The sequence below is a fragment of the Sorex fumeus genome, unplaced genomic scaffold (assembly GCF_029834395.1).
Source record: "Sorex fumeus unplaced genomic scaffold, SorFum_2.1 ptg000111l, whole genome shotgun sequence".
Classification (NCBI taxonomy): Eukaryota; Metazoa; Chordata; class Mammalia; order Eulipotyphla; family Soricidae; genus Sorex; species Sorex fumeus.
Window position 1 is genome coordinate 9,328,107 of NW_026606168.1, and position 25,240 is coordinate 9,353,346.

Sequence of the window (25,240 nt, forward strand, 5' to 3'; positions counted from 1 at the left end):
ATTAAAATAAGGGCCTCACTCAGTGGTGTTCAGGCCCGGTGGTACTTGGGGCCTGCCAGGATAGAATGAGGTGAAGGGAATTGACCACACTGGGCATGTGCTGTGCCACTTTAGCACATCCCCAACCCCTTTCAACATGACTTCTTTGGGTCAGAGACAGTACAGAAGATGAGGAACAGCAGCTGTCATGAACTCTGGTTCAAATCCCTGGCACCACATATGGTCCCCTGAGCCCTGATAGGAGTGATCGCTAAGCACAGAACCAGGAGTAAGCCCTGAGCACTGCCAGGTGTGGCCCCAAACAAAACACCCCTCTCCCCCCCCCCCCAAAAAAAACCCCATGAGTTTCTTTGATTCTTTAACTATTTCTATATTAACTGCTCTGAAGTTTTTCTCTGCTAAACCTAACATCTGACCCACTCAGATGAACTTTCTTTCTTGAGTATAGATTCTATGTTCCTGCATTTTTGCAGTACTCATAGTCTCTGGCTTCCTAGACATCCTCCTCCTTCCCACCCCTCCAACCTCATCCCTACCCCCACTTGCATTTGGAGCTTAAAGGTCAGCCAGTGAGAGGTAGGACATTGGAGGTCTTAAACACCCAGGACCAGGAAGATTTGTTTTTTATTGTTCAGTAAGGATAAGTGTGGAGTGTGCATGTGTTTGCAGGGGCAGGGTGTGTTCAACTTTAGGCAATTTTTAAGTTGTTTAACTTTTATCTTTTTTTTTCTTTCTTTCTTTTTTTTCCCAACCTGGCAATATTCAGGGATTACTCCTGACTCTGTGTTCAGGGATCACTCCTGGTGGTGCTTGTGGGCCCATATAAAATGGGCTCATATAAGCTGGGATTGAACCTGGCTTGGCCACTTACAAGGCAAGCATCCTACCACTGTACTATCTCTCCAGCCTCAGTTTTTTACTTTCCAACAGGATTGCAGGTCTCCAGAGAGAGTTAAGGAGGTCCAGAGAGCTTCTGGCTGCCAGGAGTGAGCAGAGAAGAGACTCACTGTCTAGAGCTTTCTTCCCTGTGATCCAGGTAAAAATCTCTCTGCCTCCTCACCAGCTCCTACCAGCCCTCCTGTACATCCTATCCCTAGAAAAGCTAGTATTAAAACTCAAGCCCAAAACAAATGCCTGAAGTCCAGACGTGAAATTCATGGGATGTTATATATAGGAGGACCTCTAAAGATTTTTATGCTAGAAAATGGGAACTGGAAAACAAGTGGGGATGTCATTCACACCTGTGCTCACCTCCTTTTGTAATCAAGGACATTGAGGTTTTGACTGTGGGAGCTACTTAATTGACCAAGATCACACATCCTTAGGGGTGGAAATAAAATCGCAGCCCTCACCCTAGACTTGGAGTCTGGGCTGTTTCCCCTACACTTTTGTGCTGCTGACCTGGTGGATTGGAGTATGTTGCCCGCGGCTTCCTGTTCCTTGGAAATTCTGGTTCCAAGTTCAGCCCAGAATTGAAGGGGATGCAGATTTTCTCTTTTAAGCTTATAATTTTAGACTAGGCCTTTTTTTCTTTATATACCCCACCCCTAAATATGGGTTCCTCAGTCTCCTTTTTCCATCCCCACCTCGTTCCCAGGTAATTTCACTCAGAATGACATACCATCATCAGGAGGGACCCTAGGAAATTAAACCCTCTACAGCTGCCCTTGCTCTGTCTCCTCTTCCAACCGTGGAGAAAGGTAGCTCTCAAGAAGTCGAAAATAGGACCTGGCCCAATGCCGGACGGTTAATAAGCACTCGTCTTCCATTTCTTAAATGAAGAGTGTGGGGGGACAGTTGGCAGGGAGAGATGCTGCAAGCCGAAACACCCATGTGCTGAAGGGGGTTGTTTCAGAGGATGCCCTTGTGTTTACCTGCCATGTTTTTCTTTTCTTTTTTTCTTCTTTTTGGGTCACATATGGCAATGCTCAGGGGTTACTCCTGGCGGTACTCGGGGGACCATACAGGATGCTGGGAATCGAACTCGGGTTGGCCATGTACAAGGCAGACGCCCTACCCGCTGTGCTATCACTCCAGCCCCCCCCCACCCCCCAGCATGTTTTTCTTTACACACCAATTGATCAAGGACTAGCGGATAACAGAAAGCAGAGCGGAAAGTTGCTCAGATATATTTTGGGTTTTGTAGTTCTAGAGGCAAGAATTCAATCCCAGAACCAAGGTTGTGAGCAAGAGAGCCCTGGAGGCCCTGGAGGAAATGGTTTCTTCTTGCCATTTCTGGTAGCTATTGACGTTCTTTGATTTGTGACTAAATTGTCCCAACACCTGCCTCTATTGTCACATCAAGTCCACTGTTGTGTTTAGTGGCGAATATCTCTGCCTCTCCTTTATAAAGTCATTTGTGATAGCATTCAGGCCCCACTAGGATAATTCTGAATGTGTGTGTGTGTGTGTGTGTGTGTGTGTGTATAGGGGATGTGGGGAGAGTGAGGCTTGAACTACACCTGGGTGCCCAGTGACTATATCTGGTTTTGTGCTCATGGGTCGCTCCCACTGGGGCTGGGAGATCATATGCTGTGCCAAGGATTGGAACGAGTATTAGCCGCATGTGAGACCCTTGAGCGTCTTAACCCTCTACTCTTTGTGCGCAGGGATAATTTCCTTATCAAACATCCTAATCACTATTTTTTGTTTGTTTGTTTGGGCCACCCCAGGTAGTGCTCAGGGTTTATGCCTTGTTCTGCTTTCAGGAATCACTCCTGGTGGTGCTCTGGGGGCTTTATGGGGGGGCTAGAGATTGACCAGTGGTCGGTTGTGTGCAAGGCAAATGCCCTACCCGCTGAACTCTCGCTTCAGCCCAAAGATCCTACTCACTTCTGAAAAATCATTTTTACTATAGAAGGTAACACAAATTCCAAGGATCATGACAAAGAAATAGCATTATAGTCACTCACAGCCTACCAACAACTTATTATTTTATGTGTGAATATGAGGTGCCAGGGATGAACCTAACATCATAATGTGAGGACTATGCTCTGTCAAACTCTACATCCCCGGCCCTGAAGTTTATAAGAGAAAACAAAACAGAACAAAACAAAAACACCCTGTTTCCACACAGCTTGTGGGGGATGGGGTGGAAGTTGCACAGGGAGGATAGTCTAATAGATGTTTTTCCTTTTGGTGCTGGGGATCGAATTGAGGACATTAAACTCTACCGTTGAGCCACATCTCTGGTCCTCCAGTGTTCTTGATACCACACTATACTTAACACGAAGTAGGGTTTTATTTATTTATTTGCTCGAGCGGGCCCAGTAACGTCTCCATTGGAGACTTTGTTGTTACTGTGTCTGGCATATTTATTTATTTATTTTTGCGGGAGGGTATTGGGCAGAACTTCCAAGCAATGTTCAGGGGAGTCAGAGGTGACACCCAGCTGCACTCTGATTCTCAGTGGACTGACTCTGTGTGGAGCCCAGTAATGCCAGGAGACTCATGCTCGTTAGTTCCAGGCCCATCAGGGCCATGACTGCTGCTGCTGAGTGGCTTCTAAAGCTGCGTATTTGGGGGCTTTATGATACTGGGGATTGGATATGGGATGTTTTGCATTCAGGTTCTATTTTTTGAATTATCTCCTCAGGCCCCCCACCACCCTAAATTTCTAATTTGATGAGTTAAGCATCTGTAGAAGGTAGTACTCTTACAATTTATTTGATTTTTCATGTTACATAGCTCAGTAATATACTTCATAAGTCACTCAGGTGTTGCATATCCTTCCCAGCCAATGCAGTACAGCCATATAAGAAGGTTTGGTGTTTTTGTTTTGCTTTTAAATTTTGGTTTGGGGGCCACACCTGACTCAGGCCTTACTCCTGGCTGAGCTTGGGCAACCATATGGGAGTGCCAGGGATTGAATGCAGGTCAGCATGTGCCAGGCAAAAGCCTTGCCTGCTATACTATTTCTTTGGCTCTGGGTTGGTGGTATTTTTCATTTTTAGTTTGAAAAGTGGTAACAGAAACGTTTGACTTTTAAAGAGTTTATCATGTCTCTGTTGACAAGAATCAGGTCCCTTTCTTTTAAATTTGGGTCTCAGAATGATACCTAATTTGTGTGTGTGTGTTGGGGTGTGTGTGTGTGTGTTGTTTTGAGGCACACATGGGGCTTACTCCTGGCTCTGTGCTCAGCAATCATTCTTGGCAGGGTTTGGGGGACCATATGGGGCTATAATTCATTGAAAACGTTCTTTCTTTCTTTTTTTCTAGTTTGAGTAACATTCAGCTCTACACTAAGGTACTACTTCAGGCAGTTCTTGGGGCCATATGGAATGTGGGGGATCAAATCTGGTTGGCTGCATGCAAGGCAGACACCCTCCTTGCTGTACTATTGCTCTGGCCCCTCTTTGAAAATGTTCTTTTGAATAAGACAACATCAGATAAGTTAATAACATCTCTCAAGTCAAGAGAGAGATCTTGTCTCATACTTTCTGATTCATGACTTTGCCCATATTTTTTTTTCCGTTGAGTCAGAGATCCTTTTGTTATATGACAATTTTTTAAATCATACTTTAAAATGTAAAACTGCTGAGAAAACAAGTCTTGTAATTTCCCTTTTGTCAACCAGAGGAGCTAAATTAAAAAAATCAAGAACAATAATTTTCTTCCTCCCCACTTTCCTGGTGGTTATGGTTGATATTATCCTGCTGACGGGATGGTACACATGCCAGGCTCGGGTGTTCACAATTTTATTTTAGAATAAAATATCTAACAATATCTAATAAATTTTAAATAATTAGAAAATTACACAAAATTAACAAAGATTTTTTTTGTTTTCTGCTTTCTGGGTCACACCCAGCGATGCACAGGGGTTACTCCTGGCTCTGCACTCAGAAATTACGCCTGGTGTTGCTGCCGGACCATATGGGATGCTGAGAATCAAACTTGGGTGGGCCACGTGCAAGGCAAATGCCCTACCCGCTGTGCTCCAGCCCCTGTTTTGTTTTGTTTAACTTTTTGGGTCACACTTGGCGATGATCAGGGGTTACTCCTGGCTCTGCACTCAGGAATTAGTCTTGGCAGTGCTCGGGGGACCACTGGGGATGCCAGGGATCAAACCCCAGTCTGCTGGGGTTTTGCAAGGCCAGCGCTCTGCCCTGCCCTCTTTGTTATCACTCTGGCCCCACAAAATTAACAAGGTTTTGCCAAAAAAAAAAAAAAGGTCGATGATCTTTATTTCATGGGTTTCTACATTGGAGGGCAATTTAGGGATGTATTTTTTTTTGGCTGATAGGTTACAGAGATAAGAGGTCCAGGTGAAGATAACCTGTAAGCACATACTAAAATGTACTGGTGAGGAGGACCAGAGAAAGCTGAATGGGCAGATGCAAGCCTTGCAGGCTGGAGGCGGGTTTCATCCGGGGTCCCCATGGTCCCCTGGCACTACCAGGTGTAACTCCTCCCGACCCCTACTAAAAAAGTACTGAAGAGGCTATTCATTGCCCACATACGGTCCCCGGGCACTGCTAGGAGTCGTCCATGAGCGCAAAACCCGGAGTAAACCCTGAGCACCCCTGGATGTGGCTCACAAGGCAAGAAACAAAAAAGGGTAAGAGTTCATCACGAAAACAACATATTTATATCCCGAACTTAAGAAAATGCTAGAAAACGCAAGAATACTCCTGCTCACATGTCCCCTGTGAGCAGAGTGATTTTAACCTATTCATGCATGAACGGCAAAGAAAACGGTCAAGCATCACCTGAGAAATGTTAAGAGGCCAGTTTGTGCTTAGTGGATGCCCTGGACAGGTCTCGTGCTGCGTGTGAATCCATCCGTCCTGAGTTTTGTGAACCTCAGTGCCGGGGAGGAGGGGGGCTAGTGCAGTAAGCGGCCCCGTCTCCAGGCAGCTAGGCAGAGTGGACGAGGGCCATCCGCTCAAAATGCAAAAAACCCGCCCTCGGCAGCAACGCTACACAGGGGACGCGATCGCGCGCCGCCCGGGGGACGTTTTCGGGCAGCGCGGAGGTGGCTGGAGGAAAAGGATGGGAGAACCCGGAGAGGCGCAGGACCCCGAACTCCTGGCGACCCGGCGCGCCCGGCTCTGCTCTCCCGCTGCAGCCCCACCCCCTCGGCGCGCGCGGGTGGGCCCGCGGCTCTTCCGGCGCGGGCTCTCGCGCCACCCGGCGGCCGCCCTCCGAACGACGCCGTCTGCTCGCGCGACGCCGGCGTCTGTTCGCGCCGCGGCCGAATAAAGATTTCGCCTTCAAACAAACAGGAAGTGCCTACGGAGGCCGGGCGGCGCGGCGGCGGCGGCGGCGGGCCCGGCCGGGCATGACGCCGGGAGGCGACGGCGGCGCGGGCGGCGATGAGCGACATCGTGGAGAAGACGCTGACGGCGCTGCCGGGGCTCTTCCTGCAGACCCCGCCGGCGGGCGGCTCGGCGGCCTCGAGGCCGTCCTGCTCCTCCCGGCTGGGCGGCCTGGTCCGCGGCATCACCGCGCTCAGCTCCAAGCACGTAGGTGGCGCCGCGCCGGGCCGAGGTCGGGGAGCCGCGCAGCGGGGCGGGGTGGGGGTGGGGCGACGGGCTGCGTGTGCGCGCGGGTGTGCGTGTGCGTGTGTGAGTGCGTGTGTGCCAGTGTGTTTCTGTGTCTGTGTCTGCGTGTGTGCCCGCGTGTGTGTGTGCGCGTGTGAGCGTGCGTGTCTACCTGTGTGTTTGTGTGTGTGTGTGTTTGCGTGCATGTGTGCCCGCGTGTGTGTTTGTGGGCGTGTGTGTCCGCGTGTGTGCGTGTATGTGTGCGTGTGAGTGCGTGTGTTTGTGTGCGTGCGTGTGTGTGCGTGTATATGTGCGTGCGTTTGGGTGTACACGTGTGTGCATGAGTGTATGCGTGTGTGCGCGCGTGTATATGTGTGTGAGTGCGTGTGTATGCAGGTATGTGTGCGTGTGTATGAGTGAGCGTGTGTGTGGCGTGTGCGTGTATATGTGTGTGAGTGCGTGTGTATGCAGGTATGTGTGCGTGTGTATGAGTGAGCGTGTGTGCGCGCGTGCTTGCGTGCGTGTGCCTGTCCATGTGCGCGCAGGTACGCGTGTGTATGTGTGCGTTCGGGGTGTGCCTGCGCGTGTGGCGTTGGGGCAGCCAGTCGTCTGGGTGCTGCCTGGGCGGTCCTTGGCTGTCCACGGCTCTTAACCCCCGCGAGGGGCGCTTCCTCCGCTTGCTTCTGCCCCAGGAGTCCCAGGGGTGGCAGCCGTCCCTAGGTCGGTTGTCGCTGATGAGCTGAGACGTCCCAGTGGCGAGCGTGCGCTGGAAACGTCGTGCCTTCCTGGTCCACCGAGTTTACCCTTCCAGGCTCCTCTGGCCGTGGGTTTCGAGTAGGTTTCCGGTTAGTTTCCCGGGAATTTTCTCGCAGTGCCAAAGTTTCTTTTCTCTCTCCGACCCCACGCACACGCCCCCTGCCGTTTGTACCTACCTGTGTTTTGGGCGGGTGAGGGGTTGGAGGGAGAGAGCTCTCGGTTCTGGGATTCAAGACCTCTGGGCTGCCCTGACAAAGAACCCCCAGTGCTACCCATGTAAGAACTGCCCAGAAAGGCGCTGCACCAGCCAGGCCGGGCGAGTGAGCACTGGGAACCCGAGTCCCGCTGTTCCCAGGGACGTTGCGGAGCGCTCCCCGACTGACTGTAGGAAAGGCCTCATGGGAAGATGCACTTTTAGCATCAGTTGCTGTGCGTGTGTATGTGAAAGTGAGGTGGTAGGAGGAAGGGGGAGGATGTGAGAAACAAGCAAAGAAAAAGAAAGAAAGGTGGGGGAAGATGGTTGGGGGGTGGGGGGGTGGAGGAGGGAGATGGACCCTGTTTCTGCAATTGATTTCTCCAATCCAGGAAGACTTCCTGTATCCTGAGGACAGGTGTGGACTCTTACTCCTGGGCCAGTACAGGAAAATTTTCTATTTCTTTCCCATTGTTCACTTGAAAAACCGCTTACTGGACCCAGAGAAGTGACTGGAGCACATGCTTTGCATGCGAGAGCCCTAGTTCAGTCCCTGCTCTGCTGCACGCCCACAGCATTGCTGGGAGTTCCCCTTCCAACCAGTTCATGGAATGTCCTCCCCCTGTCGCACTCCCCCCAAAAGGAAAGGGCGAGGCTGCTGGGCAATTCCTAAGGGAACAGTAACAATGAAGAGAGGAACTCTGGGTTAGCCTGCAGGTACTCTGTTTTGGGGGGATGAGGGGAGGAATTTTGGGCCACACCTGATGCTCAAGGATTGATTTAAGGACCCGACCATATGTGGTGCAGGGGGTCAAATCAGGGTTGGCTGCATGCAAGGCAGGTGCCTTCCCTGCTGTACTATCTCTCCAGTCCCCTACTCTAGGCAAATCTAGATTTTATTTTATAACTCCTTTAAAGGAATTTTATTTTGTAGGTTATATTTTCCCTTGGGAAAAGGTTGTTGCAGTTTAGAAGTTTGTTATTCAAGTATTTAATAATGTCACCCTTTCAGGAGGAAGAAAAGTTAATTCAGCAGGAGCTGAGCAATCTGAAGGCGACTGTGTCTGCGCCTACTACCACGCTGGTAAGGGTTTCTGCCAGCACATGTACCTGTCGAATCTGAAACCTGGGCTACTACGGGCTTGCAAGTGGTATCTGGTTGATTGCTCAAATCTGATATGTCACAGATAAATCAGTTCTGGATGGTATTATGTCAGACATGACCTTTAGTCTAGTATTTATTGCTCTCTGCACTGGAGCAAGATTTGCTTGAGTGCTGGCAAGCCAGTGCTGAGTCAAACATGGTTTCATCTAGGTAGAGGTCTGTTTAGGGTCCCAGTGCTGATCTTCTGGTTCTGAGATGGCCACCGGAAAAGGCATTATACTAATTTCAGGCCTGAATTGATATATTTTAGATATTTAATTATTATACATCGTGTGTAGTAACTATATATTATGTACAATTTGTATGTATTAGGTATCAATACAAAATTTATTTTTGCTTGTTTTTATTGTGGTTTGGGGGGGTATTCCCAGCAGTACTCAGGGTTTACTCCTGACTCTGAGCCCCCAGTGGGGTCTGGGAAACCTTATGGGATGCCAGGGATGAAACCTGGGTCAGTTGTGGGCAAGAGAAGGACCCTACTCACTGTACTATCGCTCCGGCCCCTGCGATACAAATTTTTACATACAGCTTTACTATTACACATATTCTTCTATCTTGACCTATAAGATAAGATAGAGGAATATAGAAATACAGTTTTCTTGCTTTTTTTAAAAAAAAATTTTATTTATTTTTTGGCCTTTTTGGATCACACCCAGTGATGCTCAGTGACTCCTGGCTCTGCATTCAGGAATTACTCCTGGCGGTGCTCAGATGCTCAACCTTATGGGATGTCAGGAATTAAATCTGAACCCTGGGTTGGCCATATGCAAGGCTATACTATTGCTCACGCTTTTAAACTTTACTTTAAAACTAAAGGTATTGCCCAGTAGTTAAACGCAAGTTTAGTGTTTTTGTTTGTTTTGTTTTCGGGTCCTACCTTGTTTGTTTTGTTTTGGGGCCCGTACTGTGCAGGGGATCTAATAAGGGCCCATGGCATGCAGGGCCTGTGCTCAGACTGTTGCGCTCTCTAACTCCAAATCAGTGGTTTTAAACTCAGTTCCATGTCAGCTCAGATCTAACACTATTCATTCAGCAGCTGTTTAAGGAGTGGGTGCTATATCTGTGCGGCTGCCCCTACATAATTTAAACCTAGTTTTATTTTGAATTTTATTTTGATTAATAAGTTTCATGTGTGAGGTTTTTCCAGGTAGCATTTGCTCAGCAAATCATGTCTTCTGTGTGTGAGTCTTTGGGAATATTTTCCTTCCTCCTCTAATAAAAACAACAGGGTCATCATTTGGCAGGCGTAATGACCAGGTATGAGTAACACTTGAAAGTCTTAAAGAATATGTTATTTCCTTTTATAATTGTAATGGCATGAGGACAGATGAAGCTCAAAGCCTAGCTAACCTACTCATCTACATGTGTCTGTTTACATGTCTAGATATATGTCTGTGTATGTATATAAAATCATCGTGCTTGTTGGTACTTGATAGACTGTTCAGCAGATCTGATTTATCTTCTTTGTTAGGTTTCCTTTCTTTATCATTGGCATCAGTAAATACAATTTTTCTTGCTGTAAACCTGGTGGGTAGGCTTACAAGAAAAATAGGTAGACTTTTGGACCCTGGGTTGGAAGGAAGATTCTGTCATTGTGAATGCTGGGCATACCTCTCAGAGTAGTTTTTCCCTGAGATGGTCATGGAAAGGTGCAAACACAGTTTGTTAGAGAAAGTGTGAAGCAAGAGGGGATCTGGAGCCTGGAGGGAGAGTTTAATGGTGACTACACATTCCTAGCTTGTACCTGACCCAGGTTTGATCCTTGCCACTGCATGACCTCGTGAGCATCCCTGGGTGCAGCCTGGAGGCCCTTGCCCAACCCCCCTAAGGTGGTGTGGGTAATCCCTGGCACCACGTACCCAAGGAGCACAGTGTCCTCTGTCCTTGTGTGACATGAGCCACTCGCCAGTTTGTCTGGGAGTCACTGGTAGGGCTCAGGGATCTTCTGAACACCACTTGGGAGACAACCCCTTCTCCCCGACTTAAGAGAACCGCAATACAATCAATACGATTTCACTTAAAGTTTAGAGTGACTTACAGAAATCCTTTTCCTTGTTCTATTTCGAGATAGGCTGTTGAGGGTGATTACTTCAGTGTCTTAAAGGAACATTTTCATTCTCAAATGGTAGAAACCTCTGAGGAAGGACTTTTGGCATCTTTGAAGCTAATGTTCTCAGAATTTAGCAACTTTAATTAACGCATTAATAAATTAACTTGTATTACTTTAAACACAAGTGACCTGAATTAAATTTTAATCCCCTAGGATTTTCCAATGCCTTTTAAGACTGTTTATATTTACATGTATATAAATATAGATGTATAGGTGTGTGTGTGTGTGTGTGTGCGCGTGTGCGCATCTATTGAACGTTAGACGTTACTATCCTTTAAAATACTTAGCAAGAACTGGATGCTGAAAGGAGGTAAAGGTATTTACGTGAAACACCATAATACCCGAAAAGAAAGAGAGAGTGAGCGAGAGCAAGAGAGAAGAGAGAGCGAGAGAGAGTGAGAGAGCGCAACAGAGCGAGAGAGAACAAGAGAGGGCGGGAGGGAGGGAGAAAAGAGAGAGGAAAGACAGAATCGTCCGTGCCATAGAGGTAGATTGTTGATGGGGTGGGGTGGGAAAATTGCACTGGTGAAGGGCTGGATGTTGAAACATCGTATGACTGGAACTCAGGAAAGAACAACTTTGTAACTATGTATTTCACTGTTCAATTGAAAAAAAAGATTAAAACAAAACAAAACACTTAGCTGGGGGCCAGGAAGTAGGAGAGAACACGTTCCTGGCAAGCGCAAGGACCCTGAGTTGTACCTGAGTTCTGTCTCCAGCTCTGTGTGGGAATTTCCCCTCCCCACTTTTGTACCACACCTGGCAATATCCTGGGGTGTTATTTCTGGCTCTACACTTACGAATCACTCCTGGCAGTGCTTGGGGATCCTTATGGTATGTCAGGGATAGAACCAGAGTTAGTGGTATAAACCTTACTTTATACAGTCTCTCTCTGTGGCCCAACTAGTAGCATTGTTATAAAAATTTATTTTTTTTGCCAAGCATTTTGTGATATAGTAAATCTGTAGTATACTAGCCATAGTTAAGTTTTACATATTAAAATAGTTTAAAAATAGTTTTAGCTTCTTTTTTTTTTTTATTTTGGGGACGGTACCCAGCAATACTCAGGCTTACTTCTGGCTTTGCACTCAGGAATCACTTCTGGTGGTCATCTGGGGACTATATGGGATGCCAGGGATCGAACCAAGGTCAGCTGTGTGCAAGGCAAGCATCCTACCCACTATACTATTACTTCGGCTCCTTAGCTTTTCTCATTTTGAAATCTATTTTAATATACTCAAAATTAATTAGTTTGTGATATAAGTATTAAAAGATACTTAAAAATTTGGCAACCTGAAAAGACAGTATGTTGGTGACGGTGCTTAGCATACCTGAGACCAACCCTGTTTCAATCCCAGCACTCCATATCATCCCCGAACACTGCCAGGAGTGACCCCGGAGCACAGAACAGGAGTTAGCCCTGAGAACTGCTTGGTGTGGTGCAGAACAGCCTCCCCCCATTTAAATATAGGAGTGCCATACTATTCTTGAAATTTTGCTGTCAGCTCATCAGAATCGTGATAGTTGTTGAAAATGAGTATCTATAAAGTAAACTTGCTTGTTCCGCATAGTAATTCTAAAGAAAGTCCAGGTGCAGTTTGGTTTTTGACTGTGATAAATATTTTTATTGCAGAAATTATCAACTTGAAGGAATTTTATTAATGTTTTCATATGGCAAACTATTTATTATTTATTTATTAGTGAAACACTATGAGGTACCAGTTGTTGACCTTACAAGTTTTTGTGCTTGGGTTCCAGTTATACAATGATCGAGTACCCATCCCTCCACCAGTGCCAATTCTCCACCCTAATGATCCCAGTAACCCTCCCACCCCTCTCATCCCCCCCCCCCATCCCACCCTGCCTCTGTGGCAGAGCATTCCCTTTTGTTCTCTATCTCCTTTTGGTTGCTGAGGTTTGCAAAAGAGGCATTGAGTGGCAGTCACCTTTGGTCTATAGTCTACTTTCAGCATGCATCTCCCATCCAGGGAGGATCCTCCCAACACCCTTTACTTGGTGTTCACTTCTCTGTCTGAGCTGCCCTTTCACCTAGCATATGTGGTTGGCCTCAAGCCATGGAGTGAACCTCCTGGTACTTATCTCGACTATACTTGGATGTTAGTCTCCTATTATATGGCAAAGTATTAAAACACTATGTGCCAAATTTTAGAAGTCATGCAAGATTTTCATGGGTGAAATTTTATTTGAGGACCATGTTTCTAACATTATAAAACCAAAGTTTACATTAGAATCATAGAGAATTAGAAATAGCTAGGGTGATGTAGAATTAAGAATTTATTTACATGTTATCATTTCAGTGTCAAGATGAAAATATTTTCCTGTTAAATGATTACAACATAAGAAAGAAATTAACCCATTCTATTTTCATTTTGCATTTCAGAGAATGATGAAAGAATGTATGGTGAGACTAATATATTGTGAAATGCTTGGATATGATGCTTCCTTTGGTTATATACACGCAATTAAATTGGCACAACAAGGAAACCTTTTAGAAAAAAGAGTAGGTATGTATATGTTTAAGATATTTTTTACTTAAATGTTGTCCTTTAAATTCTAGCCACCATATGAAATGAATAATGCAGGTATATAGTATGTTTTTAGAACGCTGTCTTGTAATTTTTTTCCCCATTTTTTATAATTTTATTTATTGAATCACCGTGAGAGAAGTTACAAAGCTTTTGGGTCTAAGTCTCAGTCATACAATGAAACACCCGTACCTTCACCAGTGCCCATTCTCCACCACCAAAAATCCCAGTATACCCCCATCCCAAACCCTCCCCCTGCCTGTGGGGCAGATGATTTCCACATTACTCTCTCTCTACTTTGATCACATTCACTGTTTCGACACCAGACCCACCATTATTTGAGATTTTACCCCAACACTCAGATCTGCTGAAAAGGCAACAATAGACAATTTGTGTTCTATTGCTGGTTATGAATAACATATGATGTCGTGTGGCTGCAGTAGGGCCATGTGGTTTTGAAATTCCGAAATTTTAACACTTAAATCTGGAGGGATTTCTGCCAAAAGCCACTGGGTTTCGAGATCTGCTTCTGAGTCTCTGGGATCATGGCCATTGAGCAGCTTGATGAGGAGCCAGAGAGGCCATTTGTGGGCGATGACTTGGGGTCTCGTTGGGGTGGGGAGGACAGGCCCGGCTCCACCCCCCCCCAACCCGTGAGGCCCAACAAGTTTCGTCACTGCAGGCCCAAGCCTGACTGTCCAATGGCCTCTGGAGGATGACAGCCACCAAGTTGCCAAGAGGGAGGAGGCGGAGGGACAGCACCCATTCCCCCCTGGGGTGGCCCGGCAACAGTATCCTACTGCGGGGTCCGGACACATTTCTGCCAAAAGCCGCTGGGTTTCGAGATTTGTTTCTGAGTCTCTGGGATCAAGGCCGTTGAGCAGCTTGATGAGGAGCCAAAGAGGCCGTTCGTGGGTGATGACTTGGGGTCTCGTTGGGGTGGGGAGGACAAGCCTGGATCCACCGCCCCCCCACCCCCCCCATCCCGTGAGGCCCAACAAGTTTCATCACTGCGGGCCCAAGCCTGACTGTCCAATGGCCTCTGGAGGATGACAGCCACCAAGTTGCCAAGAGGGAGCAGGCGGAGGGACAACACCCTTTCCTCCCTGGGGTGGCCCGGCGACAGTAACGTACTGTGGAGTCCGGATGCATTTCTGCCAAAAGCCACTGGGTTTTGAGATTTGTTTCTGAGTCTCTGGGATCATGGCCGTTAAGCAGCTTGATCAGGAGCCAGAGAGGCCATTCGTGGGCGATGACTTGGGGTCTCGTTGGGGTGGGGAGGACAAGCCCGGCTCCACCCCCATCCCATGAGGCCCTGTGTGTCTCGTCACTGGGGGCCCAAATGTGACTATCCAGTGGCCTCAGATGGATGGCGGCCACTGGGCTGCCAGGGGGAACAGGCCAAGGCACGAAACCTATTCCCACCTGGGTTGGCCCAGCACCGGTAGCCTACTGCAGAGACCAGATGCATTTCTACCTAAAGCCACTGGGTTCTGAGATTCGTTTCTGAGTCTCTGGGATCATGTCCATTAAGCAGTTCAATCAGGAACCAAAGAGGCCTTGCCTCCAATTATGTAGCTGAGCCGGAGGTGGTTTCTGGGTGTGTTTCCCACATACCTAACTTTTGGCCGTTTACTTTCTTGGTAAACTTTGCCCCAAGTTTTTGGGGTCTGGCCAAAGACACAGCAGCAATTTTGGGGTATCTGGAAGTCTGAAGGCACCATGAGGCTGCTGATGCACTCGCCTCACAGGTACAGATTGACCTGCTGGTGGCACCATACCCCCATCTTGTAATTTTTAAAGCTTTAAAAGATTACACTTTAAAAGTTAAAAGCCTATAAGGGAAATCAATTTTCCTGATTTGTAGTAGTGTGAAATTACAGAGAAGATAAAAAATTTATGTTCTGGTGGAGGATGTGGTATTGGATCATTGTATGCATAAAGCCCAATTATTAACTATTGTAAATCAATATGCATAAAGAAATATTACCTTCCATAATGTAAAAAAATTGGGCTGGAGCCATAGCACAGTGGGTAGTGTGTTTGCCTTGCACGCAGCCAACATGGCTGACCCAAGTTCGATTCCTCTGCCCCTCTTGGAGAGCCCGGCAAGCTACCGAGAGTATCTCACCCACATGGCAGAGCCTGGCAAGCTACCTGTGACATAAGTACCTAAGTTACTCATTGTCATGGTTGAGTCTTATGTTTTGGGGGTTGTTTTTTTAGACCATATCTGGGCAATGCTCATGGACTTCTGCTGGTGCCCCGGGGATCCTTGGGCTGGGTGATGGTCAAGCTCAAGCATCCTGCCTGCAAAGCATGGCTCCAGCTGCTTTGCAGCCTCCCTGCTCTGGAGGCTTATTTTAAAGGTGTCTTTAATCATTTATTGGTACTCACATCTTCTTTTGAGATATGTTGTCTGTGGGTGTCAGGTATTTATATGAAGAGTAGAAGTTGCTTAAAGTATTCTTTGGGGGCCTGGGAGAAAAAACAGGGCTTACGAGGCCAGAGACCCTCTCAGTGAGTCTTGGTCGGTGGGGATGGTGGTTCTCTGAGGGCCTGAAAACTCATTGCTGGAGATTTTCCAGGTCACACCTGCAATTTTATCCATTGTAGACATAGTGTGTGAAACAGGTAATTCTTTAAGATTTAATGAAATTAAATTATTCTAAATTAAATTATTTAGATTATTTAGATTAAATCATTAAATTATTAAATTATTTAAATTAAAGTATTCTATCTGAAATCTTCTTAAGATTTTGAACCTTATATTTTGCAGTTTGGTTGTATTTCTACCTTTTAAGTGTTATCTCTGTTAATTAAATTTTGGTATTATTTTTTTGCATAATTTCTTGGAAAAAAGTTTTTGAGGAATGATGTCCCAGGGATTAAAGTGTTCTATTAGTGAACTGTATCCTTGGCCTAGGAAAAAATTAATTTTTAGAAGGTAGTAATGAGATTTTTCTCTCTTTTTTTAGGTTATTTGGCTGTTTCTTTATTTCTACATGAAAGTCACGAACTGTTGCTTCTCCTTGTGAATACAGTTGTAAAGGTATATTATAATGTTGGTTAATTTGGAGTCTTAATTATGCCTGCAAGTCTCTGACATTTTCAGCATACTGAACTAGATAGTTTTAGAAAAACGTAGATTTAGAATGTAGCACTCTAGCACTGTCTTCCCATTGTTCATCTATTTTCTCCAGCAGACACCAGTAACATCTCCATTGTGAGACTTGTTGTTACTGTTTTTGGCATATCGAATACGTGAATACGTCACGGGTAGCTTGCCAGGCTTTGCAGCGTGGGCAGAATACTCTCAGTAGCTTGCCGGGCTCTCTGAGAGGGGCGGAGGAATCAAACCCAGGCCAGCCGTGTGCAAAGCAAACGTTCTACCCACTATGCTATCGCTCCGGCCCAGGCTTAAGAATGAGCTTATAAAAACCTGAGTGCTCGAGAACAGATGACTGGTTAAAGAAACTTTGGTACATCTACACAATGGAGTACTATGTATCTGTTAGAAAAGATGAAATCATGAAATTTACATACAAATGGTACTACATGGAAAGTATCATGCTAAGCGAAATGAGAAAGGGACAGACGTAGAAAGATTGCATTCATCTGGGGAACATAAAGTAACAAAATCGGAGACTTAACACCCAAGAATAGCTGAGATAAGTACCAGGAGGTTCACTCCATAGCTTGAGGCCAGCCACACACGCTAGGGGAAAAGGCAGCTCAGCTAGAGAAGGGAGCACCAAATAAAGGGTGTTTGGGAGGATCCGCCCAGGATGGGAGATGCATGCTGAAAGTAGATTATAGACTGAACATGATTGCCACTCAGTGCTTCTTTGGCAAACCATAGCACCCAAAAGGAGAAAGAACAAAAGGGAATGCCCTGCCACAGAGGCAGGGTGGGATGGGGGGATGGGGGGTGGGAGGGATACCGGGATCATTGGTGGTGGGGAATGGGCACTGGTGGAGGGATGGGTATTTGATCATTGTATAACTGAAACCCAAGCAAAAAATTTGTAAGTCTACAACTGTACCTCATGGTGTTTCACTAAAAAAATTAAACAATAGGAAATAAAAAAGAATGAGCTTATAAAAATCTTTCAGATCATTTTCTGCATCTGTAAAATGAAGATAATAGAACTGAACCGAGTCGTAAGGTTAGTTACACGCTAAGTAAAGCAGTAGTTTCTACTGTTACTATTATTCACTTATTCATTGGTGCTGGGGAGCAAACCTAGGGTCTCACACAGGTGAGATGTACATTCTTCCATTGAGCCCCATCCTATTTTATTTTAAAAAGTGTGGAGTTAGAATTATAAGTGCTCTTGACTTGAAATAGGCCACAACTGGTGGTACTCAGGGCTTACTCTTGGCTCTGCCTCTAGGGATCACTCCTGGCTGTGTGCTCAGGGGATCATATGAGGTGCCGGGATTGAACCAGGGTCAGCTGTGTGCAAGACAAGCACTTTATCCCCTGTATTATCTCTCTTGCCACACCTGTTAAACTTTTAAGTAAAATTGTTAATGGAACGTAATCAAATGGTTGAGCTCTTTTATGTTTATCTTGTGTCAATCTTTTGATAACCTACGTTTGTATAGTAATTTCTGAATTTTTAGTTATGTACTCTACTAAGGGCAGGAGCGATAGCACAGCGGGTAGGGTGTTTGCCTTGCACTTGCCCAACCCAAGTATGATTCCTCCGTCCCTCTCGGAGAGCCTGGCAAGCTACTGAGAATATCCCGCCTGCACGGCAGAGCCTGGCAAGCTACCCGTGGTGTATTTGATATGCCAAAGACAATAACAAGTCTCAGAATGGAGACGTTACTGGTGCCCGCTTGAGCAAATCGATGAACACCAGGAGGACAGTGCAGTGCTATAGTGCTATTCTACTAAAGGTTAGTAATAGTTTAAAATTTTCTAAACTTTAAAATACATTTTCAAGTTTTATTAGAACAATTGGCAAACGTTACACCAATGTAAGCATTATATGTATATATTTTACCATATATTGGAGAATGACATTATATCTGTATATATATATATATATATATGAAATTTGTTGTTTGTTTTGTTTTGGGGCCACACCCAGTGATACTCAGGTTACTCCTATTTCTGCACTCAGGAATTACTTGTGGCGGTGCTCAAGAGATCATGTGGGATGTGGGAATCGAACCCTCGTTGGCCATGTGCTAGGCAGAAGAGCCCTACCAGCTGTACTCTCTCTCTGACCCCCAAAACTTCCAGTAGTAGTATTAACAAGAAAAATTATAAATTGGCTTGTAACTTTTAAAGGTTACCTCAAAGGAGACTGCTTTGGCCGGTACAAACTGACCTAGTGGGAAAATATTCCTACAGAGTAAACTCTGTTCTGCTTTCAGATCCCTGTCTATAAAAGTAACCTTTCACCCAAAACCTGTTTGGGGGCGACAGTCTTGCCGTTTTATAATCCCGTATTTGGAACTTGAGAAGTTGTGTGACTTAGAAGTTGTTTCATCATAGCCAGTTTCTCAGTCCTAAGGATGGATCAGAACAGAAATGCAGGCCTGGGGATGCACTCAGCAGCAGAGCACTTGCCTTGTACTCGAGACTCGGGGTTCAGTTCCTGCACCACAGAAATCCCAACCAAAAAGGGTGGGAAGACAATTTTTTTTTGGATAGGTTGTTAATTAAATAATTTAGTTAGGGAGGGGTAAGTTTATGCTTATTTATTCATTCTATTAAGGCAAACATAGGGATATTCAGGTAAATGATAAGGGTGAACATAAGGTTGTTATTACTTTATTTTTAAGTGGGTCAAGGAAGCTTTATGGCAACATAATGGCAAGCTTGAAGATGGGGGACTTATGTCTTCAGAGCAGCTACCTTGTCTGCATGGTCACAAGAAGGTTTTTATAGGGAAAGACCAGGGAAGAGAGAGTGGACTGCAGATGAGTGGAGGGGTAGAATGAGTGCCAACATTCTCCTGTGGTCTGGTCCCCTACGGCAGACTCCATCTTGTCCACACATCTCGATAAAGTAAGGATTAGGTTGTTGGGGGAAGGGTAAACTGAGGAAAAGCCATTCTCCGTTTTGGAGCAAAGACAGTTATTCTTGTCTAATGTGATCCTTGTCCTGGTTTCAGTCCCACTGTCATCTCTTCGGCTTCTGTGGAATTTGAGGCCTTGAGTCAGAACTGTTTCCTGCTGAAATAAATCAGCCTTTTTTTTTTTCTTGAAGATTCTGACATGAGGGGGAGCTATTCTCCATAAGATTCTTCCCTCTTTTTAGGGTTCTTCGAGTCCCCACTATCAGTTCAAAAGTAATGGGCTTCTGACACTTGGATCTAACCATTTCTTCCCAGGCGAGTCATCATGGGGGTGGGGGGATGGGTGGAATAGAACAAAGTGATCTGTTGGAAAAATATTCCTGCAAAGCAAATTACAATCTGCTTTCAGTGCCCTGTCTGTGAAAGTCACCTTTTACTCAAAGCCCATCTTGGAGTGATAGAGTCCAGTTGTTTTATAATCCCGTGTTTGGAACTTCTTGGGATGTTCTATAACTCAGAATTTGTTTTGTTTTAGTTAGTCTGAGCCCCGAGAGTACACCAGTCCTTGTAAGGAGCTGTGTCTGAGTCCTTGACAAAGGGAAAACAAAACAAAACATTAACATGGAATTAAACTGGAAACCTAGGCAAGAGCTTTAAGAGCTGCAGGTTCTGTATCTTAGTTCCTGCATCTTCAGATGACTATTTCCCTAGTTTTACTTGACCTCTACGTCCTCTGGCATGAGGAAAAAGAGCAGTCGCTGTGGTAACATCTCTGTCATCTGTATTCAGTTCTCCATCTCCAGCTTGCATGGTCTTTAGAAGATCATCTGAGTTGTTCTTAAGTGCAGGTCAGCTAGTCAAATACTTGCTCAGAAATTCACAGCCAGGTATTGGGAGGGACACATTATGATTTATTCCAGTTTGTTACAGGCAAAATCAAAAAAGCCAGGAACCGAAGCTGAGTTTCCTCAAAAGACATGTTACTGAAATACATCTTCCTTTCCACCTTCGCTGAGGATCTACTCAGTTATTATAGTAGCAGATTAAGTTTACTTCTATAAATTGGGACTAGTAAGAAAAGAGGACATTCACCTGCAATTTTAGACTAAGTTTAAATTTTTAATTTTTTTTGGGGGGGGGGCTCTTTGGGTCACACCTGACAATGCACGGGAGTTATTCCTTGCTCATGCACTCAGGAATTACTCCTGGTGTTGTTCGGGGGACCATATGGTATGCTGGGAATCAAACCCAGGTCGGCCTCATGCAAGGCAAATGCCTTACCCGCTGTGCTATCTTTTCAGCCCCAGACTAAGTTTAAGTGGTCTCTCTGGGCTCAGGAGACTTGTTTTTCTTTTTCAGGAGTCGGTCTCCACGGAGCAATATTGTTCAGATAGGAGGCTTATTAGCTGAATGTACAAATTAGTTAGAATTTATTAGAACAGTAATACAGATCTATTGTAATGGTAGTTTGTCCTCTGTTGTTTAAAACTTGATCCTGTTTTCTTGGCTTGTGGTTCTGGCAGGACTTACAGAGCACTAACCTGGTGGAGGTGTGTATGGCGCTTACTGTTGTCAGCCAGATCTTCCCTCGAGAGATGATTCCAGCAGTGCTGCCATTAGTAGAAGATAAACTTCAGCATTCTAAGTAAGTAAATTCTTCCTGTTTGTGCTATATGTATTTCAAAACAGAGATTTGTACTAGTGTCTTTCTTGTAACTTAGTGCTGCCAGAGTAGAAGATACACTTTGTGAGATCTTACACAAACATCCCCAGTAGGATATTCCTTTATTTTTATGTGGGACTTAAAAAAATGTTGAGCTACTCTCTCAACTTAAAACAGGGAAAGTGAGACTCTGACAGGACTTTTCTCTTACCTCCTATGTCACTAATAGCAGTTTTTTAGACCCTACTAACAGCTAGAAAGACTCCTGTTTTTTTCTCTGGCTTCATGGGCTTCATGTTATGAGACAGTTTTGGTGATAAAGTGAAATATTTATAGCAGGATACATCGAAATAAACCTTAGTTTATAATAGTTGGGAATCTTACCAGAATTTCTTTTAATTGGATCACTGTGAGATATACAATTACAAGGTTGTTCATCGTTGGTTTTTAGTTGTACAATGTTCCAATACCCATCCCTTCACTCCTGTACATTTCCCACCACCAGTGTCCCCAATTTCCCTCCTGCCGCCCTCCTCACTTGCTTCTCCCTGCCCACCCGCCCCATCCTGCCTCTAATGTGGATACTTTTCATCTTTCTCCCTCTCACACTTTCTTTCCTTCAGGCATTATGGTTTGATTTAGGTACCGAGAATTATCATGTGTAGCCCTTTACTTTCAGCACTCAGTTCTTGTCCAGAGTGATCCTTTCCAATATCATTGTCTTACAGGTCCCTTCTCTATCCTGACTACCCTTCTCAGCCCTTCCACTTGTGGCAGGCTTTCATCTTTAAATCAGTCCTCCTGGCCCTTGTTTTAACTGTGTATGGGTGTTAGTCTCATTATACGCTTTTTTATATGCCACAGATGAGTGCAATCATTTTATGTCTATCTCTCCCCTTTTGATTCATTTCCCTCAGCATGATACTCTCCATGTCCATTCATTTTCAAGCACATTTCAAGACTTCGTTTTTCTTGGTGGCTGCATGCGTAGTATTCCATTGCTTACAAGATTTCTTAATTCTCTCCTAATCAGCTTAACAAATTAAACATCAATAAAATTATGAATTTAATTAAATTATTAAATTATCTCCCGGAAGCGCGCGGCCGCATTTGCGGCTGTGCGACATCTTATCATCTTATTCCTACTTTGGACAAACTGGCAGGCTACCGAATGTAACCTGCCCACACGACTGAGTCTGGCAAACTCCCCGTGGCATACCCAATATGACAAATACCAGTAACAATGAAGGGTCTCGTTCTCCTAACTCTGAAAGAGCCTTGAATATGGCACTTTTTAAAAAAAAATCTCAGGGCTAGGATGAAGGAGATGTTACTGGGGCAATCGACGAATTAAATTATCAAATTATTTTTTTCACTACATTCAAAGTTATTTATTTTCGACCTGGATCCTTCATAATTTTTAAGGCGAAGGGGAAAAATCGCATTCATTTTATTGTGATCACAGTAGCTTATACACAGTCATTCTTGCTAAAAAAATTTTGTTACAATATTTACTTCATTCACTTAAGTCTTTCTCTATTTTTGTTTTATTTGTTTTGGGCTACACCTGGTGGTACTCAGGGCTACTCCTGATAGTGCTGTGGGTCTTTCCTGGTACTGCTTGGGGGACCGGGTGATGCTGGGGATCGAATTGGGGTTGGCTATTCTTAAGGCAAGCAGCCTGTACCAGCAATATTGACAGCTTAACATTACAAATCTGTAACCCCTTTTGATTTAAACTTACTATGGATTCATAATTTTATTGATTTTTAATTTTTAAGAGATTATGGCCTTCAAAATGGAATTTAAGAGATTCAATTTTTTTGGCTTTACTTTCAAAAATAATATAAATGCTAGTTAACAAAAATCAACATAGAGAACATACAATATGGGCAAAATCTGTTGAAGTCTTACTCCTGAAGAAAATTATTTTTTTTCCCCCTTATTTTCAGACTATGAGGTGATCAGGATCGCCACATCTCATGCTTGGTACTGGGGATTAAACTCAGGTTGTCACGCTTGTCTTGGGTATAGCTACTGAGCTAATATCCTGGTCCCTAACAGCAGACTTGTCAGGATAGTCTCAGCACTTGCACACAGCACTGGGCTTTGAATTTGAGGCTTGGTGTTTGCCATAAAATGCTTTAAGCCACTATGCCATCTTGTGGGCCCATGAACTCCACTTTTTATAGTTTTGCCGATTAGTAACATATAATTCTCTTTTTAGACTAAATAGCTGATAAGTGTTTTTATTGAGAACATTTGCTTCTTAAAATAGGCTTCAGGGGCACAACTTTATAAATTAAAATCTGTATATGCAATATTATTGTCCATGGGCAAAAAAAATACCTATTTTGAAACCATCTCTTCTCTAATCCTCAAACAAAATGTCCGACAATTCAGATTTTATTTTTTCTACCTTTAGGGAGATTGTAAGAAGAAAGGCTGTTTTGGCGTTACATAAATTTCTACTTATTGCTCCAAATCAAGTACAGCATATACATATTAAATTTCGGAAAGCACTTTGTGACAGAGATGTTGGGGTCATGGCTGCTTCCTTGCACATATACCTAAGGATGATAAAGGTAAGTTGGAGGTTTCATCAGGTACATTATTAAAAAAATGTAACTATGGAATTAAAATTCAGATTTTTCAGTAAATCTCAAAACCTGTTATTTTTAATAGTAATTTTTGTTATTTATAATGTGAGTTGTAGATACAGTACAGTATTAATATTTCTTTTAACTAAAATACTTTTTCATGTGATTTAAGAAGCATGGACAAATTGGTAGTTAAAGGAGGCTATTTCAAGGAGCAGATTTGTGGTTTTTCCAGTAGTGACACTTACTCAACTTCATGGGAGGCTTGAAAGCTATAGAAATGAAGTGAGTTAGTAGGTATTTTGCAAAGATGAGACTGCATTTTCAGCTCCAGATAGTGACAGGTGAGATGTGTCTGTTGAGGAAGAAGTATTGATGATAGTGCAAAGAATTTTCTGAACGGTGATGATGAATTTATACTAATTTATTCCCAGTGTATTGCTAAAACCCTGTGTGTCTGTAATTATATTTGTGAGATATTTATGAATACCTCATAGCGAAATAGAAGATAGAAAATTTACTGAAATCAGTTCAGACCTATAGGACTGAAGGTTGTCTTCATTTTTATAGTGAGGTATAAGTGGAAATGTAATGTCAAATCTTTTAACACTTATTAAGCTTTGAAAGCACTAGTTTCCTTTTTGCAAATTTATCCTTGACACTTAATAAAATTACAGTGTAGAATTAAAATTCATTTTAAGGAATGTTTATTTAATTTTCTTTGTCCACAAGATTAGTCAGATAGATAATCAAGGCATAGTAGTTCAGAAACACAGATATATTTAAATACTGTGGTTATTCAGGGTTATTCTTAAGAGGTTTCACTGATCTTAGAGGGTGGGTGTTTGAATAGTCCTGTTTCTGCCCTTTTGCTCAGTATATATTTGCATAAGATGATTACTTGCAAACAAAGTTCAGTCAGTCACGATTTTCATCAGAAGTTGAAGAACTCCTGTCTTCTTTAAGCATGTTGGTTCTTTTCACCTTTTCCTTTCATTGCTGGAACATCTCAGATGCTCTTCACTTTTCAGATTCAGTTTTGGACTATCACAAAAAATGCCAATATTGCCATATAGAGTGTCACTTGACCAGTTTTTTTAGTTGCCCAGTGCATGTAAGAACTATACTTACACACTATTGTAATCTGTTTTATTAGAATGCAATAATATTGTTTTTAAAAAACATACACTTATTTTAATGAAGGTAGGTGCTATTGTGGAAGTGAAGCCAAAAGACTTATCAGGGTTGCTGTAATTTAAACAATGGAAAAATTTTCAGTTTGTATAAAAATGCCTGTATACCTGAAATCTACAAAATATGATAATATACTATAATAAAGTATAGTGAAATAGTGTTACGTAAGCATTTTTTTAAAAACCTACATTATCTGTGAAGTGAAGTGCAATAAAAAGAGTGTTGGCATTTAAGAATTTATGAAATGTGAGTAATTGTAGAGACAAGTAGAGAGTGGTAGATCTTTGCAGAGGGGGTGAGTCAGCCTTGGATGGGAGAGACAAAGGCGTTTCATCATGGAGGAAATAATAAAGATTATAGTACTGTTTCATTCAAATGTGAACATGAAACGTCTAACTGAGCGTGTATTAACTTAGAACCTGTGTGGCATCTCAGTCAGATCTATTTTATATTTGATAAGATTATTAATAGAAAGCTTTTTATTTTGTTTTGT

At 43.9% G+C, this 25,240-nt stretch overlaps 1 protein-coding gene across 1 annotated transcript in view; it reads left to right on the forward strand.

Moving 5' to 3' along the window:
• The first annotated feature begins 6,256 nt into the window (after positions 1-6,256).
• The window catches only part of AP4E1 (adaptor related protein complex 4 subunit epsilon 1), a 62,792-nt gene continuing 43,808 nt past the window's right edge, over positions 6,257-25,240 (forward strand). The window contains exons 1-6 of the mRNA XM_056135399.1: positions 6,257-6,464; positions 8,444-8,515; positions 13,108-13,231; positions 16,231-16,304; positions 20,814-20,935; positions 23,379-23,538. Coding sequence (XP_055991374.1) covers positions 6,315-6,464; positions 8,444-8,515; positions 13,108-13,231; positions 16,231-16,304; positions 20,814-20,935; positions 23,379-23,538 — 702 coding nt within the window. The 5' untranslated portion in view covers positions 6,257-6,314. The remainder of the gene's footprint in view (positions 6,465-8,443; positions 8,516-13,107; positions 13,232-16,230; positions 16,305-20,813; positions 20,936-23,378; positions 23,539-25,240) is intronic.